Raw genomic sequence first — 20,814 nt, forward strand, 5'->3', positions numbered from 1 at the left:
TTACTGTTCATTCTCACACTGTCTCCAAAAAGATGCAAAGCCTCTCCTAAAATACCAAAGGAAATTGAAAAATTTCTAAAATATTTTTTAAAAATTCAACTGTCGAGAACAATTTTGAAATCTTACACCGGACATGTTTAGAAAGCAAATTTTCTACCTGATAATTTTTAGCGGAAGTGATACTTGGACTTAAGTGCAGTGAGTATCCGTGAGTTTAGAAAACTTTGTTGTCTATAGGTTTTGTTTATCCTGTTACTGATATTCAGCTTACAGTTCTTGTAGTTGCGGCATAGGAAGAATCTCTATCTAAGTTCATGTGTACACTCCATTCATTTTGCTGAGTGAAGTGCAGCTCAGCAGTCCTTCCTCAGGTCAGTTTTTAGAATAACCTTGGAATCATCATTTGCTTCTTTGATGAACCCAGTGAAGTAGTTAGTTGTCATGAGGATGACAGCTGCCCCAGAAATTACTTTAGCCTTTTTAAGGTGCTAACTTATACATACACATATATATGCTTTTTTGGGGGGGTCCTGTTTAGCTGGAAAGTTCAGTCTCAACCTATTAAGTTTCTGTTTGTTCTGGATTTAATTTTTCATGATGAAACTGTGATTTCCACCACCCTCACCCCCCATCTAAAATATCAGGATCTGATCTTGTAATCTGCACTGAAAAGGTTACAAAACCAAATAATTCTGTAATTATTTTCACAAATTATAATCTAGTAGTGGTAAATGGCAGGATTTTATTGTGAACCTAGCCTTCTTTCACATTTCGTTTGTATTTATGCATTTGAAATTTGAAAGTGAGTAATAAGGTTTAGTAGTACTGGCTTTTCAGCATTCTATTAAGTAGCATCCATTTTTCACCTAGTTTATAGCAGCAGTCTGCCGGTGTCTTAAACAGCTGTGTAGAATGTTGCCTATGACTGAACTGGACTGTTCCTTCTGCTCAATATCAAGCAGTTCACTCAAGTGGATTTTTGTTGTATACTGGTTTTGAACCAGGGCGACAAAGATCCAGTTCTTCCGCTTGTGGTGTAAGTTCTTTAACTTCCAAGGAAGGAGAAAGAAAGTTTGGGATGATCAGAGAAGAACGGTGTTTGTTAACCGTAACGTCTGCCAGTTTGTAAGAGCACTTGAGTACTAAGTAAATATTAAGCCTCACATTCTGATGTGAGGTCACCAGGTAAAGTAAAATAGGAACCCTGAAATATCAGGAGGCTATAATTTGCCTATTGTCATGTAGAAAGTAGGGAATAAACCTCAAGAAGCTTGTTCTGTTAGAAAAGAATGTGTGTATGGGAAAAAATTGTGATACGAAGAAGGTCACTGATAATGAACAGAGTGCTGGCAGTGGGTGGCTACGGCATAAGAAGTGCTTGCATCTTCTGTCTGCAATTTTTAAGTGCACTGTTGCAAGTTATGTTTGCTATCTGTTGATATGCAGTAGTTCTGTATTTTTGTGTTTCCTTGCCCTGTGGTCAGGAAGAGGAGGGGGAAAGGAAATCTGATGCTCTTGTCCATCGTCAAGACTCAGCTCTGCAAAATTTGGTGAAGATGGTTAATGCTTAGTTTGAAGAAGCTATTCTGTTCTGCATATATTTATGAGTGCATATAAGTACTGAAGGATTTTTTTTGCTTATCAATTCCTGCAAAGTAGTTTTAATTTGAAACATTATTTGCTGAAAGGCAGAAGGAAGCAAAAAAATAATGCACTTTTGAATACTCTCTTGACACTGTCAGATTACTTATTTTATACAGTTTATATTATTTTATACAGATTAAAACATTTACGGTGATATTTGAAATCTAAAAATGAAAGAAACAAACTATCTTTAGAGGGAGACTCATGTTGGAAGAAGGGTTCGCCAGAGTCAAGAAGACGCTCAATATGAGTTATACATCTTGCTCAACTTTATTAGTTTCTAACACTACTTATATAGAACCGATACACATGCATATTTGTAAAGCAGAAATATAGTTGGTTAGTAGTCTCTAAACGCGCACGGTTCTCACACCCCTAATCATCATGACTAAAATAAGCACTCTATCCACGTAGCTAATTGTGTTGCTGTGCCTCAGCCTTGTAGTTTGTTACTCCCTATTTTCCCATACCGGTCCCTATCTTCCTTGGCCCTGCACCTGCTTTCCCAGCAGCTGTATCTCGTTACAGCCACGGCCTGTTGGCACAACATAATGACTTGGTCTCAGGATTCAAGAATAGCTCAAGGCCACCTTTCTTGTTACCTTCAGCACAGCAACTTCAGCACAATTCTGATTACAGGCCTATTCTAATACCAGGCCTGGGTTGTGCAGATCTTCAGAGATTCTAAGGCCATGCTTCTGCAGCCGTTCTTCTACAGATTCATCTTATTTTTCCCTATTTAGTCAGTATTCTGTATGTTAATACCAGCATAGCGATGTGTTGACCTTAGCTAAGGGCCAGAGTCCACCAGCTGCTCACTCACTCCCTCTTCTCAACAGAGCAGGAGGAGAAAATAGGACGAAAAAGCTCATGGGTTGTGGTAAATACATGCAAACTGCTTACTAGTTACCCTCACAGGTAAAACAGACTTAACTTGGGGAAAAACAGTTTAATTTCTTGCGAATTCATATAGATTTGGGTAGTGGGAAACTAAGACAAAAATGAAAACACCACCTCCTCTCCTCCCCTTCCCAGGAGCAACTGCGCTCCCTCGCTCCTGCCTCCCTTACCGCTCGGCACCGAGTGGTGCGGGGGGGTGGAAAGTGGGGGGCTGTGGTCAGTCCGAAACAGCCCCCCTCTGCCACGCTGTCCTCCTCACACTTTTCTCCTGCTCCTGGGGGGGTCCTCCACAGGCTGCAGTTCCTTCAGTGAATATCCACACGTTCCAGCATGAGGTCCTCCATGGGCTGGAGGGTGGATACCTGCTCTGGTGGGGGGTCACCAACAGGGCTGAAGTTGTGTGTACCTGCTCCACCGTGGCCTTTCCAGGTGCGCTGGGGAGTCTGCTGGGGCACCTGGAGCACCTTTCCCACTTCCTCCTCCTCTCACCCTGGTGCTCATGGGCTGTTTCTCACTCCTTCCCGTACTTTGCACTGCTGGGCAGGGTCTTTCCTGTTCTTACACTGTTTCTCTGAGGCACCACCATCTTGCCTGCTTGACTCACCTGTGCTCTGCAGTGGGTCCATTGGAACCAGGGGTGTCTGGCATGGGGCAGCCCCAGCCCCTCCTCACAGAGACCACCCCCGCAGCACCCCTACTTGCCAGCACCTTGACACCTAAACGCCTACACCTGGTAACACTATAGTATTGCTTATGTAGCGTGTTGCTGCTAAATACACTATTTTACACCATAGGAGAAAATGTAGCATGGGTGATTATTTGCAAGGACACATCCTCAGAACAAGGTGTTCTGTAGGTTGGCCTTCACTGTACAGCAGATGCCCAACAGACTTAAATGCGCTGGCAAAAAAAAAAAAAAACCAAACTAAAACCCACGGCTTTACTTCTACATCTCACAGCACATAATCATGTTTTGCTACATTCGTCTCTGCAGTTGTTTACTTCAAACACAAAGGTCCTGAGCTGAGAGGAATGGCATAAAATTATTGGAAATATGCATTATATCAACTTAGATATCATTTGATACACAGGATTCTTAGTTTTAATAGCTACTTGATCCAGACAACTGTATACGTCCCTGAAGTTTAATACCTCTTTTAAACAGCTTGCTTTGTCCTTATGCTATTTGGTCTTCTAGTGAATTCTGCTGTTTGTCTTTTGAATATTTTCTATTTTCTAATTTTGAATAATTTCTATTTTCTCTAGACTTCCCAGATTTTGTAACAGCAATTAGAAAGCCTGGTAGGAAGGCAGAATCTTCAGAGTATATATAATTTTCCATTTGTATTGATAAAAAAGATTTAAATTACCTTTATAACCACAAATGTGTTTTTTTCCTATGTGTAAGAGAGGGTACACCTCCTCCAAAACTGCAAATGGGTACCTCTGCACCCAAATGCCAGGAAGTTTACCACTGAGATAAACAAGACATGGGTAAGCCAGGCTGCTCTGCGGTTTCGCATGATGAGTTCTGTTCTAAAGATTTCCAGACTGTGGTACGCGTACCACTAATGTCACATGAGCAGTCTAAGTGGTATACAAGTACCGTTTGAACAGACAGGTGTTGCTGCCTGTGTACATGCGTAGCATGATACAGAGCTGGAAATGTGGATACATTTGGTGTAACAAATTATGGAATCTTAGGGGGAAAAACGTTAGGATATCCTTCTAGATATAGATTTGTAGGCACACGGAGGGGATGGAAGGAAAAAAAAAAAAGGAAAAACCCCCAGAGTTCTCAGCAACTTGTGTGTACTGGAGATACATAGTTGCAGTTTTCCTTCCCTTCCCCATCACCAGGCATTTAAAAGAGAGTCTTTGGATCATCTAAGGAGATAATTCTTTACCTCATATTTGTGAACTTGAAGGTTTGGCTTTAAGGTTTATCAGTTAGAGTGATCAGTTACCCTATAAATTCTGTGTAACCAACAAGAAAATTAGTAATCTTTCCCCATGTTGATCTCTGTCTTTCTCTGTCCAAAGTAAATGTCTTTCCTCTTCCCTCAGTGATACAAGGGATGAGCTGGACTTGCAGCATCTTGCTGTTTTATTCTTTTTTTAGCCTGGGAAGGAGCTGCCCCTTTGCCATCATGTCAGCCTAGTCTGCATGGACTTTTTAAGATGCCAGCCTAGCCTGGTGGTGAGGTGATGTTTCTTTGCCACAGGCAGGCTCCTGACATCTGTTTGATAGAGGAATTCCCTCATAAACTGGGAATGAAAAGGTTTAACACAAAGCCACGTGAAGAAGCTTGGCAATGGTGGTGTTTGTTCTTAAGAATAGTATGGTGGAAAAAGCTACCATCTTTCTGTCAATTCTTTAATCCTTGTAGATACAAAAAAGAGTGAGTAGGGACTCGTTAACAAAGCATGGTCAGATTGTATTCCTGCATTAGGTGGTATGAATGAAGGATGGTCTTCACTGTGTAAGCTATTGCCAGATAGTCTCCAAAGTGTTTGTTACCCATGCTGCAACTTAGCTAACTCATATTCAAATGCTGTGCAGGATAGGCTAGTCCAGCAAGAGTCTCTTTACAAGACAAGACTGAACTAAATATGTGCCATGCGAACACCTCAGATTCTCTAGGCTGCATTGTAAACTCTGCTAGCCAGCAAAAAGATGCTGCAAGCCTTGAATGGAGCCTCTGAAGTCCACTGTAGTATCAGTGAGCAAGAATAGTTTATGGAGGTGGTGGTACAAGTGGTAGCAGTTTGCTAGTTGCGGGGGTTTTTTTCTTCTGTTGGTACTTGAGTGGAACCAGCATAGTTCAAAGACTACAGTGTTTGTAAGTGTCACTGATGCCCTGAGGGTCTAAAGCTTCATTCTTGCAAATCCTTTGCAGTGGAAACAAACCTTTATAATGGGAAACATTTATAGGGAGAGGTAAAATGTTTGTTGCTTTTATGTGGCTTAATGTGCTACACAGGGATTGAATTAAGTCATTCTAATCAGTTTATGCACTCCAAGGATTAGCTGGTACTAAATGTTTTGTTTGTGTGGGTGTACCTACATTACCAAAATCGGTACTGACCCAGAACCATTACTGTGTGGCACTCATTGAAAGCACTCTGTGAAACAAATTAGCATTATCTTTTTATCTGCATTATCTTTTTTATCTACTTCAAATGAACAACACATTTGCTGGTGTTTTGCGTTCTTGTTGGCAGTTTCAGTACACTGGCTAAGATCTGGGCAGAGCATCAGACCAAACTATGCTCTTGCCAATTAGAGGCAGCTTTTTCAAGCAAGCAGTGTAGATTAGAACTCTACAGTATCTTTGCACATGCTCTGGATAAATAATTCCTCTTGCAAAGGTGGTCCAAATTGATATCTTTACTTCTATATGGCATGTTTCACTGAAAAATCGTAGTGCTCTTACATAAGTCTTGTTTCACAGTCTGCAGGGTAGGATAGAATATTCTGTAATTTATAGAAGTATAAATCAAGAAAAAGTTAAACTACTCATTTGTCTCGCTGCATGTATTTAATAAGTACTAAACTTAAGGAAAAAAGAAAGAATTGTGTTAAAAGCTTAACCCATGAAAAAAACTTACAACTGTTTGTTTAATGCAGTGATGTTCTTCATTTCCATGTTTGACATACGTCACTTTGACTCAGTTTTGTTTTTATTTCCATTTAGGACGTGTAGGAACACCTCATTTTATGGCCCCAGAAGTGGTAAAAAGGGAACCTTACGGGAAGCCTGTAGATGTTTGGGGTTGTGGCGTGATCCTTTTTATCCTGCTAAGTGGTTGTTTGCCTTTTTATGGAACCAAGGAAAGATTATTTGAAGGCATTATTAAAGGAAAATACAAGGTAAATGGCAGTATATCTGAATCTTTTTCCGGTGAGATGAGGAGCTCTGCTGGTAAAATTTCTGGAAGTTTTTTTTTTATTTAGCCTGATTTAAATTTGAAACTTACAGATATCTGTGTTACACAGGAAGAGAGGTGATTTTCTCTCTTCAGTCTGTCTTGTTACTACTGTGTTTTGTATCAGTGTTAGGAATTAGAATACAGAAATATTTACTCAGATGAAATAATAAATGGGTGCAACAGCTAGCCCTTAACTGTACATTGAGCTTGGTGAGATTACATGAGGTTTAGCTGTGAAATACAACATACTGTCTGTTACTTTATGTTTGTGGATCATTTAAATTTGTTAGTCAAATAAAAGAGCTATCATAAAGGCTGGTTATCATATTTCCTTGATGTAAAAAAAAATGTTACTGTAAAAATGGAGTTATGCACTTTCTTTTTAGTACAGTGTGCAGTAAAGTGCAGCTGATGGTTCAAAAGGAGCCACTTGCAACTGAAAGCAATCAGTGTGCGTGCAAGATAAACTTGTTTCACAACATAAGCATCCTAGGACCGTTATGGAAACAAATTTAAAGCTTCAACTTCACTATTTCTGCGGTTTTGTCTAAGATCAGTTTTGCTTTACTTTGCAACCAAGGTCATATGTGAGCTGTGTATTAACAAATTAAGAGTGGAAACTCCTAAAACTGTCTGAAAGTGTGTAGTAGGGTTTAGGAAGTGTTTTATTATATTAACTTGATGGTAGTATGCTAAAATGTAAATGACAGCAGTTGTGCTGCATTTGATCAGGAGCACATTTTTTGTCTTCAAATTTTGCATTCCAAGAAACAGGATTTCTTAATGACACTAGTTTTGAGTTGCATAGACTGGTAGATGTTCCTGTTTTGTTTTATGGAAGATTTCTTTATAGAATCTCTTAAGCAGCTAAAACGTTCTGGAAGCATAGAAGTTAACTTTTCTTTGTTTAAAAAAAAAGTCATGGCCAGCACATTGTGTCTTCTCAGTTCCTTTTCTGTTCCTGTTTCCACAATAATATGTTTATTCCATGAAAATATTATAAAACAGCCTTGCTGCAAATTTGCAGTTACCTTCATTTCATTAGGGCAGAAAAAGAAATGACAAATCACAACTATAAATGTGCATTTCATAGCCAGATAACATTCCTGAGTGCTCCAATTTAAAGCAACTATTTTTCATAAAGACTGGTTTTAAATAAAATTGACGTCTTTAAATGAAAAGAATATAATATTGAAAAGAGTCTGGTTATAATTTTAGATTTTCATTTAGTACCTGTAAAATTATCAGTGTACCATCTAAATAAAACTTAAGTTTTTCATCAATTAAAGAAATACTAGAAATGGCTTAAGGATAGAATCCTTTACCACAAAAAGAATTTTCTTACATTACTGTGGTTTTATCAGTTGCCCATCATCTTGACTAGTTGAACACAAACCTGCATATGCACAAGATGAAAATATATTCCAAATCATCCTTCACATTGTTGTCTCCTAAAGATATTGTTCTGCTCGAAAAAGTGTTGCAATTGTTTGTTAGTGTGCTTTCCTACCTGAGCAGCTGAAGATGCTTAACTGTTGTGAATTGAAAGGAATTCATTGGGAAGGGCCGTTGTCCATGATACCTGCAGGACAGCACCAGAGTAGTTCACAACAGGCATTAACTTACTTACTCCCTTCTTACCCAGCATCACTGGCATGAAATTGTGGGTTCATATAGACAGACTGTCATGTGATTCCTTATATTGATATCAGGAATAGCATTTATTTCTGCATTTATCACGGGCATAGTTAACTGGCAAAGCCTAATTACTTTTTCTTTTTCTAGTGAAGGGTCACTTTTATCTGAACAAAGTGTAGCATAGGTAGAAAATTAAACAGTGTTTATTACATAATACCAAGGATATGTCAGCTTTTATGTGACACAGTGCTCACTGGTTTCAATTTTTATGCCATTTCAACAGCAAATAATGTACAAATGTGTAAGCTATTAAAAAACTTAAAACTTCCTTTTTACATATATTGTAACGGAATGTTTGCAAGTACCGAACAGTGTTAAATCTCTGCAATTACTTTACATAATAAGTAGGTTCTTCTCTAGATTCTTATTACTAATTTAATTTCTTTTTTTCTTGCTTGTAATCAGATGAATCCTAGGCAATGGAGCCATATTTCCGAAAGTGCCAAAGATCTGGTACGCCGCATGCTTATGCTGGATCCAGCAGAAAGGATAACAGTATATGAAGCACTGAATCATCCATGGTTAAAGGTAGTAAAAGCAGCTGTTTACATACCAGTTTCCTCTTCAAGGGAGATAAAGATTTATTTATTTTGTTTCTTTGAACTTTTCAAAGTAGCCGTGACATTGTACAAAATCTGTGATATGATATGCTTTAAATGCTTTCTAAGATTAGAGCCTGAGATTTTGATAACTGCCAGGCTTGAACTCTTGCTTAGCAGCAAGAGCCAGCTCACTTAGGTACCTTCAGCAGCACCAGAGTACAGGGAGTAGGGCTGCACAGAATAAAGCTTGATGAAGGTATTCATGTGTCTTTCTGTGGCTCTCATACTCTAGAGGAATAATTTCTTTTCTCGTATTTGCTCGGTCCTATCTAGACCTCTTTCCTCTTATGCATGTAGCCATGCAGTTTATTGCAGTACATCGTGCTACTTAACCGTGCTGCTTTCTTGCATTAGATCCTGAAATACCCCACCAGAGTGAGGGAAGTATGTAGTGGTGTGTCACTTAAAGGCCTCTAACTACATAAAATTATATGGCATCTGGTAATCAAATTATTTTTCAGTGGTGGCAGAATTTACAACACATTTTGAGCCAGTGAAGAGTAGTTGCTGGACACTGAACATCAGGAACAGGAGCAGGAGAATATACACCTAGTTTCTCAGCAGTCCTATTAATAGGCTGTACTAGACATTGGAGTTGGAGAATGATAGGTGTCTTGCAGATTTGAAGGTTGGCAAGTACTGGTTCAGAGCTTTGTATCTTCTTTGGCAGAAGCTGATGAATTAACTATTTTACTTTGTTATCCTCTATTTCTTTCCTATAGTGTGGATGCAGGGTAGAGTGAGTCATAATATCATTAACTTAAAACAGGGCACTTACTTGGAAAGGGTGCTCTTCTAATGTCTGCTACTGGACTGTTTGTATGTTCTGCATTAGACAAATATTGACACACACACACACACAAAAAAAAAAGAACCTGGGAAGCACAGGCTTATATGTTCTTCTTCTTCCTCCAAGTAAATGGTGTAATTAGTAGTGAATGGAGTCATTCCTCCACTTCTCTGCTCTTTTTCTGGCTCTGACTCGTGTATTCCAAGCTGCAGAATGATATAGTTTAGAAAAGGAGGACAGGAGTATGCGCCTCTTGGGAATAAAAGTGGTTAAGGCACTCTTCTGAATATTGGGAAACTGCAGGTTCAAACATTTCCACTCAAAAGGAGCCAAAGTTCTGTCTGTTCATCTGGGGCATACATAGTGCACAAAATATTTCAAAGAGCATAGGAATGGACACCACGTTGGGAAAGCCTGAATGATGATACTCCAGTGATTGCACCTGTGGTAAACACAGGTGATCTGGTTTAACCTGCATGTAATTTGACTTTTTTCTCACTTCATGAGCTTACCCACATTTAGATGCTAAAGCAAGGGGTTTGTTGAGGGTTATTTTGGCAGAAAGCTTTGCCGTTTTTGTGTTTGAGCAACTAAGTTGGTTAGGCTTTTTAAAAAGATAATTCTATAATGCAAATGTGCAAGTTCTGCCTATATAGCATGAATAGCACTTTTGATGTCTGTGGTCTCTTTCTGATATGGCTGTTATTTGTTCAAAGACAAGCAAGGAGAGAGAAGATTTAGTTTGAGATAACTTTGTTTCCAAGTTTAGGCCAGCATTCTGTGAGTCAGTCCTCTTATTTTTGCCTGTGATAAACTGCCTGCCCTGCTGACTCAGAATTTTCTTCTAAACCATTTATAGATAGCAGCCACACACAGCATGAGGCAGGGACATCTTTAGTGCCGTAGAGAGACAGAATTACTTCTGCCAACAATTTCACTCTGATTCAGGAGATGCATGTGATAAATATGTACATTAAATTAATAAGTGTATGTAGCTTCTGTGATGATTTGGGGCAGGGGAAGAAAGTAGTCAGCTGCTGCAGGTTCTGTCCCCACTGTCCACTGTTCATTGGTGAATGTTTCTTCTGCATGTACAATGGAGAATTCCTTCTGTAAGCCAGCGCCTGGTGTCACCAGTCATCAAGCTGGCACTTCCTGCTCTGTTGGACACGTACCCCATCTCTCAAGCTCACCTGATACCAACCACCCCTTAAAAGGGGACTTGAAGTCCTTACTTCACTGGAGTTGATGAATCCCAAGAAGCGGAACTACTTTGTGCTTGCCAGCTTCAAAGTTTAATGCTAAGCACAGACTGACTAACAGTGCAACAGTAAAACAAAAAGCTAGGGTCTTACTACAAAGTGAGAAACAAAATTACAAAAAGAAAATATCCCTAGCTCAAGAATGTTTTCAACATATTTTAATCCCTCTCATTTTCCTAAGGTTTTTCTTAAGTTGCAACAAATCCTCATTCTCCTTAGGATACTTGTTAGCTGGTATATTTCTTGTCTAGTTTCTTAATGTTGAGAGAATATTAAGAGCTTGTGTTTAATGTTTCTTTGTTTTGTTTTTTGTGGGTGTTTTTAAGGAGAGAGATCGCTATGCATACAAGATTCATCTTCCAGAAACAGTAGAACAATTGAGAAAATTCAATGCAAGACGAAAACTAAAGGTAAAATGAATGTAGTGTTAAAAAAATATAATTACATAACTTGAATTGTGTGTGATACTTTATTCATTTTAAAAATGCTAAAAGAAATCTGTGCTCTGAAGTTGACAATAAAGTAAAGAGTTGAAATGGGCCTTCACAGTTGTTTGTTGCAATGACGTCTCGTTAAGAGTGTTCATCCTTTCTTAGTGTGTAGTTTTCAAACTAATTTTCAGTGCAAATTGTCTGGTATGAACCCAGGTATGTATGAGGTCTTCAAATTAATTCATTAATTCTGTATAACATGAGTTATCGGAGAGGAGAGAATAGTAAAATGTTCTTCTGTTATTGTGTTATATTTATAATAAAAGGAATGTAATAATGTTTTAGGGTGGTTTTTTTTTTCAAGAAGAGCAAAGACGTATTCTTCAGTTTATCCTCTTTATGTTGAACTATACACAAAAGTATTTCTCAGATGCGTTGAAAAGAATGTTGACATTTTAGCCCAAAACAACATGGTTTCCCTTCAGTTCCTATCTTGAAAAGTTTAATGGAAACATTTTTTAATTCACTGAAAGGTTGAGAAAATTTTAACAGAATCATGCAGTGTTACAATTCATGAGGTATTTTTATAATTTGTCATAAAATACAGAATTGGGTATACACGTTGAGTTGCTGCTTTGCAAGCTTAATGTAGCTGGCAAAACAGCTGATGATTAGGGTGCAACGGTTGCCATAGGTCATGATAAACAGCGCTTTCTCTTGGGTGGTTTCAGGTATGTCCAGGTAATCCTTTCATTAAAATGTTAGCAAGTACATTTTAGAATATGACCTGTTTTCCTGCTCTAGGCACAGTTCCCAGACTTCTTCCTGGGGAGGCCACTGTATTTAGTCTCCTGAGAGCTTTTGTATCTGTGCTATTTGTTTTCTACCATTTTATCCAAAGCACAGCCTTGCAGAATGTTTCGTGAAATTATTTGTGGTCTGTTTTGACTACAGCCACAGCTGTAAGGCATTAAAACCTGAGTGGTTAAACTAATTTACTTGAACAAGTAAATGTATGTTGAAGCAGATAACCATTTTTCTGCCTTTGTAACTTCGCATGTAACACTCGTTCTGGGATTCTGAGATTATTACATTTTCATATAGATACATTATGGGTGTCAAATATCCTAGTGCTGTCAGTGCCAGATTCTGACAATTTCTCAAGTAACAACATATTGATTTGCTTTAAAGAGTGAATTTTTGTATTTGCTAAGCTACCCACTCTAGGGAGGGAAAGAGAAGCAAGTGAGTTATTTTGTTTGCATTGTACTATGGGAATTTATGCCTAACACTTAGTTTTAAAATGCTTACCCGTGTAAAATTGTTCTCATGGATCCTCTCACAAAGAATATACTTTTTGTTTATTATAGTGATGTATGACCAGCTCTTCTGTTGGATATGGTCACTGGTAACAGTGAAGCAGAGCTAAAAATATAAAATTTATTTAGTCTTCACTGAGAATGTCAACACACAAGAGACCTCAGGAGTTTGAATGATCCAGGGTGTCTGGAATTGTTTCATTATCCTTCTTTGTGTAACTTTGTGGGTGTTTTTATTCAGGGAGCAGTACTAGCAGCTGTGTCAAGCCACAAATTCAACTCCTTCTATGGTGACCCTCCTGAAGAGCTGCCAGACTTCTCTGAAGACCCCACCTCCTCAGGTAGTTTAATAGAAAGTGTATTTACTGCAGTCAACCTGTCTTAATTCTGTTCTGACTAGAGTACCAAGCATTTACTAATTTTTTTGTGGTTTCATAAAGTTGCATATTAAGTTAACATTTAAATATGAAAGCATAAATAATTTTCAGTGATAATGGTGCTATTGACTGGAGAAAATGAGATCTCTGCAGAGTTGTAAGTTTCTACAGAAATTCTGATTCATTTTATTTGTTGTATATACATTTAATTACAAATAGTGCTGTAACCTCATATTTTCCTTTATATTATTTGAGTGTAAAAGCTTATTGAAATTTTGTAGTGAATTCTTAGGCAGGTGCAAGGTTCTAATACCTTACTAATAGTTACTGGTAAAAAGAAACCATTGTGTACCAGTTTCTTGACCACCTGTTTTAGAGAACAGTATGGTTAAGATGTTTCCTTTTTAAAGTAAGCTGGACAGTATTTCTGATACTATAATCCAGACTCTCAAATCTTCAAAGCAGGATGGTACATTTCAGGGACCTCCCAATGTACTTCAGAGGGGAAGATGATACATAGCTAGGCCTTGGGCAGGACGGTGGTCTTAATCCAAGCAGTCCTTTTGTCTCAGCCCATATTCAGGAATTTAAATAACCTGTCAGTCCCTATACAAACACAGCCCTGTCATAGTTATGCATCTTAATTTTGATATAGCATTCCTCAGAACATTTGCAGTGCAAAAGTCTGTGTTTGTCTGTCTGGTGTAAAATGACAGTTTAGGAGCAAGTTAAATGAACTTTAAAGAAAAATCTAAGGCCAGTAGGACCCTCTCTTCATTTTTCTAAACAACTAAATATTACTGGCAGAATATTTTAGCTATACACTACTTTACTAGAACACTTTTCAAGAACTTCATTACGTGTGTTGAACTGCTGTGTGATTATTCGCTTTCCCAATATCTTTACAGGTGAGAAAATTACTGAATGCATATGTTAAGTGTTCCTTTTCTGCTTTTTCATATGAACAAGAATTTTTTATAATTTTAATGCCATTAATATAGGAATTGGGGGCAGCTTTTTTTGTTGAATTCTTAAATTTAACTTCTTGGAATTCAAGTTTGAGTACTTAAAAGATTGCTTTGTCCTTAGAGATGCACACTGTTCATAATTTCCATAGAAGTGAATGGGAATCTCAGATCACTTATTGCAAATGGGTAATCACAGCATCATGGCTAAACTTCAGGTAGCCAGCTGATGTACATGTAAGCATATATACTCTTAAAGAAAGAGTAAGTTGAGTTTACTTCACCCAGAATTACTGGCAGTGCTTTAATGTTTGTTTCCAGATACTTCCCCCATTTAAAAAAATGAATAGGCCACCAACATGATTGGCAGTGGCAACTTTCCTAATCTAAAAACTGCAGTTCCTCTTTCCAGTTTCAGTCTCACATCAACGGGACATGTGTCTTCCTGATAGAGTGATGTAGTTGCAGATCTCAGTGTACAGCAAAGGTACAAGTTCTATTTTTTTCCATTTGCAGAACAGATGAATCCAGTACACATGTAAATGCTACAGTGTATCTGTGCTGGATCCATTGTTATCTTGTGTTCTCTCTGAAATAACTGAAACAACAACCTGGATTTCTCAGGAAAGCATAATTATTCTCTAAAGTGACATTGTTGATCTCACTGATGGGAGATCACAGCGATCAGGAAACCATACTGAGTGGGTAGTTTTCATGCTGTTTCCCTGACCAAATACATTAGTTGATAAAATATTTAATATCACAGGATAAACACTGAAGCTTGCAGGAAAAGATACTGCAACTTTCTACTTCTGAAATTGCTAGATACATTGTTTCCTCTTCAGAAGTATACTAATAACATTTTCAGATATTACTAGCTTGTAAAGACAGGCTCTTGTGATGATTCTAAACTGAACTAATTTATAGAAATTACACATAAAACTCTTGAATTGCAGTAGAAACTTGACTCTCTTAAAGTTATTTAAGTTTCCTTCCTAACATCTCATAATGTTATTCCAGATCATAAACTCTAATGAAGAGCATTTAATATTTTAAATGTTGCTGCCTATTTAATCCTCCCATAAAATTTCATGAAGCTTATCATTGAAAGCAAATGATTTGTCAGAAATGGGCAAATGCAGAACTCCTACTGAGATAAAGATGCAGAAATATAAATGCTTATTAGGTTATGCAAATTGCATATCCTGTCCTCTTCAAGTCTTTCTAAACACAGAAACAGAAAATTTCATTTATGTCTTTTTCCCAGATTAATCTAGAGGTGTTCTTCCTCAGAGGTCAGTGAACCTGGGATTGCTGGAGCCTTTGAGCATCTTCCTATACTACCAGAGTAATAGCCTGGGATATGAAGGCACTATAAGTAGCAAGTCAGATGACTTTCTTAGATGCAGAATCACAAAGGATATTCTTGTTAGAGAGCTTTTCAGTGAAGTTCAGCAAAATTAGATAGGAATGAGCACAGATAAATTTTGTTTGAAGTCAACCAGGTATTTTTCTGTACACATCTTCCTTCGAATCATACAGAGTATGTTAATAATTCTTGGTTCCCACAGCTTGTCCTGGGTGATCTGTTTCCTCCTTTATCAAGCAACTATCCCCTGCAGGACTTAACTTAACCCGACTATCATTCTTTTGGTAACATGACAGAAGTCAGCCTTGCTGAATTTTGAGAGAGTATGACAAAGGCTTTTATAACATTTTGAAAAATTAGGTAAATATTTTTAAACTAAAACATTACTTTACTGCAGATAGGCTGTGTTCAATAACTTCTTTATTAAAGCTACAGAACAGCTCAAATGACAAGAAGCATCTTGCAAATGTTTTTGCTAGAATGTAAAACATCTGACTTTCAGGTTGCCTGTCGTCAAGAAATTATAAAATGTCCATTTCCCAAGGCAGTGAATGTTTTGGGTGGTTTTAGTATGCTGAAACAAACATAAATCAGGAGTTAGCAATTAGCAGCCCTAAAGGCTAAATCTGGTGCATGAAAAAAATTGGCTTACTAGAGGGTATTTGAAGTGGACCCTGAAATTAATTAGGTGCCAGAATAGTTCACAATCAGTTTGCTCTCTGCTGCCCTTCCCCATCCAACTCCCTCCCCTCTCCCCTGCCCTCCCATCACCTGACTGCACATTAGATCAAGACAGGATTTTCTCATATGTTGACCATTTTTCCCCCAACGGAGAGCATGGAGGTGTAATTTTCAAGTGTTTTGATAATAATGCCTCTGGGTGAAGAATGAGCATCACCAGTGTAAAGCTTTTCATTTTTCCTCATTTTGTTCTTCAGCTCCCCCATTCTGCAGTAGCCCAAGGAAAGGCTGTGGAATTGTTTGACGTTTTGACTTGGGAAGCTGAATTCAGGAAGATTGTTTAGTTTATTTTGGAGTTTTAAGTAGATTCAGGGCATTGAAAGTTTTAGGCCAACAGTTAGGAAAGCCCATAAATTGAAGAGGCTTTTTGTAACCTTGTATTTACAAAACCTTTTGGTAGCCACATTTTCAGAACTACTGAGTCAGTGTTGGAGTTAGGCCAGTGGATATTCCATAGTCTCTGTGAAACTGATTTAAAAAAAAAAAAAAATTAAAAATCAGGAAAACTGGTTTTTAGATTAAAGCAAACCTTACCTTTTGGGTTAAAGGACTTTCCTTGATAATGCCTGCTTGAATTACTCGGTTTACAGTGCTCATATTCTGAAAAGTAGCTAACAAGTTTCAGAGTAGCTTTCTGCTGCAAACGGTTCTAGATCCCCTTGAGATATTTTATAATGTTGTGCTTCAGCTTAACCACAGAGAAAGTACAGCATCATATTTTATAACAGCCTGACTGGCCAAATGTACTCATTTAGCCTAGGCTAACAAGTAGCACTGTTGCAGTACTTCCTGAACATTTACGTGCTCTCTGAGCTCCGTGGTAACGGTGTAGGGTGATGAATGCAGAAGGATTGCTTTTGCATTGCACAGAAAGCAGGCATCTTATGTCTACAACAGTGTTCCTAGTTTGTTTTCTCAAATTGCAAGGCACAAATTTCATATGGCATTTTTACAAATCCATTTTGATACTTTGTTTCAGGATTGCTGTATGTAAATTGAGACTTTTGTTCTTTTTTATCTTGTTAGGCTCTATATTGTCAAATGAGAAATTCTTAACAGTACGAGATCCTGATTTTCAAATTTGAAAGTAATAGGAATGAGGAAAAAAGCTAAATATGATAGCCTTTCAGGGTGAGATCAACCAGCAGGTGCTAAGCCCATATCTTAATAACAATCAGTCTCATCAACATGAGGAAGAAAAAGAAATACTGTTGTTATACAAAAATTACCCCTGATTTTGTAAATACTTGCAGAGAGTCTTGTGTAACATTTTAAAGTATGAGTGCTTGGAAGAAAATTACATTCGTCTTACAATTTACTCTTATAAATTCCTTATCTAGGATTACAGGTATAACTGACTATCAGTTTTGAGATCATGAGTTTGAGTGTTTCTGTACTCCATTATTATCTTTATGATTTTTCATCTTTATGATTTAATCTTTGTTCTGGTATGTTTAGACACAAAAACTTCCAAGTATATAAAGTCACTGTTAATTAAAATCAATAAAGTGGTTGTATTTCTAAATTGTTCTCATAGTGGTTCTCACTGAAACTTGTGTAAAAAAATTTATTTCAGTATAATATTCCTAAATTCTATTTAGTAGCTATATTAATGAATATGATATTACACTTTGTTTCAGTATGTTGAAATAGTTTGTCATTTGACCTCTTACGATAGTCTTACTTGAAATCATTTTTTGTCCATGAATTTTTTGCAATAGTTTAACCAATGTTGAAGAAAGTCTGGTATTACAGATACCTAACACTGCATACGTGCACTGCCTTCCTTCCCAATGCCAGGTGTTCGTTTTCCTCCCATCCCAGTTCGCAAGTCCCGTTTGCTTCACACATAGAAGCCATATTAAAAGAATGACGGGGGGTTCCTTGTCACTTTGTTCATACTATTTTGTGGCTAAACTAGTGTGCTAGGTTGCAGCTTGATAAATCGCTTGTTCTGAAATCTTCATACTGTTTGTTGTTTGTCCAAATGCTGCCTTCCTACTAGGACTTCTAGCAGCAGAAAGTAGGTATCCCTTTGTTTTCCTTTAAGGCCTATCATTCAGCTATGGTGTATGTCTTTGCATGTTTAAAAATCAGCTTTCTTCTCTTTGCTATTTTCAGTTTTAATACTGCCTGCTCAAGAAAAATAGTCTATATGTTTTTGACTAAATCTGTATATAACTTTGAAAGTATAATGAACCAGAAGTAATATGATTTCCAGGGAATTCTGAAGATTGAAGTTTAGAGGCAGTATTAAAATTACCTGATTTTTTTCTTTTCAATATTTGCAAGACAACTGAAATAAAAGTTAATTTTCTTTAAATGAATGAAGGATAAAATGGTTTGATTTTGCGTTTTAGTTCCAAAATCAATGTTTTCATGGACTACTGGGCTTTTTTTTCCTAACACTAAACATATACTGTAACATTAGCCATATATTATTTTCTTGCTATACCCTTGCATGAACTTTCTTGATCATTCTGTGTTAATGTGATACATGATATATGCATATGCGTTTTGTATATGCATACACTTGATTTAAATAACGATCTAGTATGTGTCTCCTTAATGAAGAGGACTAATATTGGCATATAGGTAGGAGTTTCTGCTGCAATTAGCTGCACACTTCGTGAGAAATTGAAAGTGCAAGCACTTCTGAAACCTGCAGACTGTACTAGACAGAGGAGAAGGTGTGAAATTCTAGGCCCTTTGATAGAAACTGCAACCATTTCAAAACCAACAAATTCAGCATCTCAAAATACAAGCAATAAAAAGTGGTTTCTTTCCTGAAGCATTTTAAGATTTGCAGGCTAACAATTCTTCTTCCATCCTAAGTCAGGGCAGCAAGGCATATCTCCATGTCTCTGTTTCCGATCAAAGTTGCACATTTTTTTGTTGTTGTTTGCTTCATTCTTTTGATCTTGTAGGTTGGGGGGATGTTGTTCCTTGTCCTATTTCTCTGTCTCACAATACAAAAGTGAGAATTCAGTGGATTTTTCTATAAAAGTTTTGAAACAGTAGTATTTTTGTACAGCTGTAGAGAAAAAAGAAACTTCATACAGAACTTCTGCCAGTGATTTTTGGTTTTTGTTTGTGCATAGAGAGTTTCTTCAGTGAACTTACTGATTGACAGAGTGTGCTCCCCTTGTACTTGCCAGAAGAGTTTCCATATATTTTTGCAATGAGGAAGAAAGTATCAGAAGAAGTAATAGTCAAGGACATTCCTTTGTGAAAATATTTATTTTTTCAGTTGCATGTGAGTGTGCTACCTGTAAGTTGCAGGTCTGGTCTGAAAAACAACACCCTCTCACTACATATTTCTTTACCACCACACAAGACTGCTTTCTGTCATGTTTGTGGCTAGTTTTACAGTGGGAGGTAACTGGGAAAAGGAATTGGCAAACTTTGTGTAAAGGCCCCAAGTACGGAGATAGGAGAAGGCTGGGGGCATGCATACACACAGCACCCCTGTGCATGCGGAATGAAACAAAGGCTATCTTCAAAGTCAAGCATCAGTTTTCTCCCTGCCCCCTTTCCCCCCACCTTCCCCCTCCCCCCTCCTTGTTTGTCCCCCTCTTTTTTTGTATTTCCGTATACAGTACTCTCCTCTGCGTTCCTGCTTCTGTTTAGGAACACTTTTATCTCTTGTTTTCTCGTTGTTTTTTTGCCCCCGTTTTCTTTTTTCTTTGTTCAGTCTTTTTCTTTCTCCCTGTTTTTCTCTTCTGCACCTCTTTCCTTTGGTTTTCTGCTCTGATTTTTACATGCCTGCTTTTCTCTTCTTGTATTCCATAGGTATTCTTACCTTCTTTAATTTGGTTGTAAATCCCAATACCCTTCCATCACACAAAGTGCCTTCTTTCTGCAGTTTCACTGTAGTCTGCATAAATCTCCACCTTTCTAGTTCTCTCCCTAGACTTTTCCTGATTGTTATATATACATATATAAGAAAATATATATATAGTGTTTATGTATATATTTTTACTGTCTTAAATTGCTTCCCAGTAGCATTCGCAGAACTGTGTGCGTGTAGGCACACTTATTTGTAAATTTAGAGTGTGTCTAAACTTGGCTGTTTGGTTTCTGTCTAAAAAGGAAGAAGTCATTAAACACTATATAGCTGGAATTTGTGGAGGATAGAGTCCTTACTTGCCTTTCATTTGAATTACACTGTTGTGTGTATATGTGAAATGTGTCTCCCACCATATCTTAAACTATTATAGACATATATATACACATGCTTTGGCTGTCTTCTGTCCTTACAGAGATAGTTGCTTTGTAATATAGTGGACAGCAAAGAGCAACAAGTTACTGTGTGAGGTTAGAGGCATCACAACTCCAGTGATTCTTGCAGATGTGGTCTGAATTGGTGAAGAGCATCTGGTACTCAGTTGGCTTTCTCTTAATCTGGGTAGTTAAATCAGCACAAGTAGTGGAAAGGTCCCATCTCTGTAAAAGGTTAGAATCATAGAATGGTTTGGGTTGGAAGGGACCTTCCAAACCATCTAGTTCCAACCCACCTTACCATGACGAGGGACACCTTCCACTACACCAGGTTGCCAACAGCCCCATCCAGCCTGGCCTTGAGCTCTGCCAGGGACGGGGCACCCACAGCTGCTCTGGGCAGCCTGTGCCAGTGTCTCACCACCCTCGCAGTGAAGAATCTCTTTTTTTATACCTAATCTAAATCTACCCTCTTTCAATTTAAAGCCATCACCCCAATATTCTTTTCCCACCTTTAATGGAAGCAGCATATGTTTAGTATGGTTTTTTACAGGACCAACAG

The 20,814-nt window shown here is 37.8% G+C and overlaps 1 protein-coding gene across 21 annotated transcripts in view; it reads left to right on the forward strand.

Annotated features, from left to right (window-relative positions):
- The window catches only part of CASK (calcium/calmodulin dependent serine protein kinase), a 226,463-nt gene that overhangs the window by 134,458 nt on the left and 71,191 nt on the right, over window positions 1-20,814 (forward strand). For 14 of the 21 annotated variants that reach the window (XM_040585277.1, XM_040585276.1, XM_040585280.1 and 11 more), the window contains 5 exons: window positions 6,243-6,418; window positions 8,581-8,703; window positions 11,156-11,239; window positions 12,821-12,920; window positions 18,037-18,054. In XM_040585277.1, the coding sequence (XP_040441211.1) occupies window positions 6,243-6,418; window positions 8,581-8,703; window positions 11,156-11,239; window positions 12,821-12,920; window positions 18,037-18,054 (501 nt within the window). The remainder of the gene's footprint in view (window positions 1-6,242; window positions 6,419-8,580; window positions 8,704-11,155; window positions 11,240-12,820; window positions 12,921-18,036; window positions 18,055-20,814) is intronic. The other 7 variants (XM_040585278.1, XM_040585283.1, XM_040585292.1 and 4 more) reach the window with 1 other exon arrangement.

Source organism: Falco naumanni, chromosome 2 (assembly GCF_017639655.2).
Source record: "Falco naumanni isolate bFalNau1 chromosome 2, bFalNau1.pat, whole genome shotgun sequence".
Classification (NCBI taxonomy): Eukaryota; Metazoa; Chordata; class Aves; order Falconiformes; family Falconidae; genus Falco; species Falco naumanni.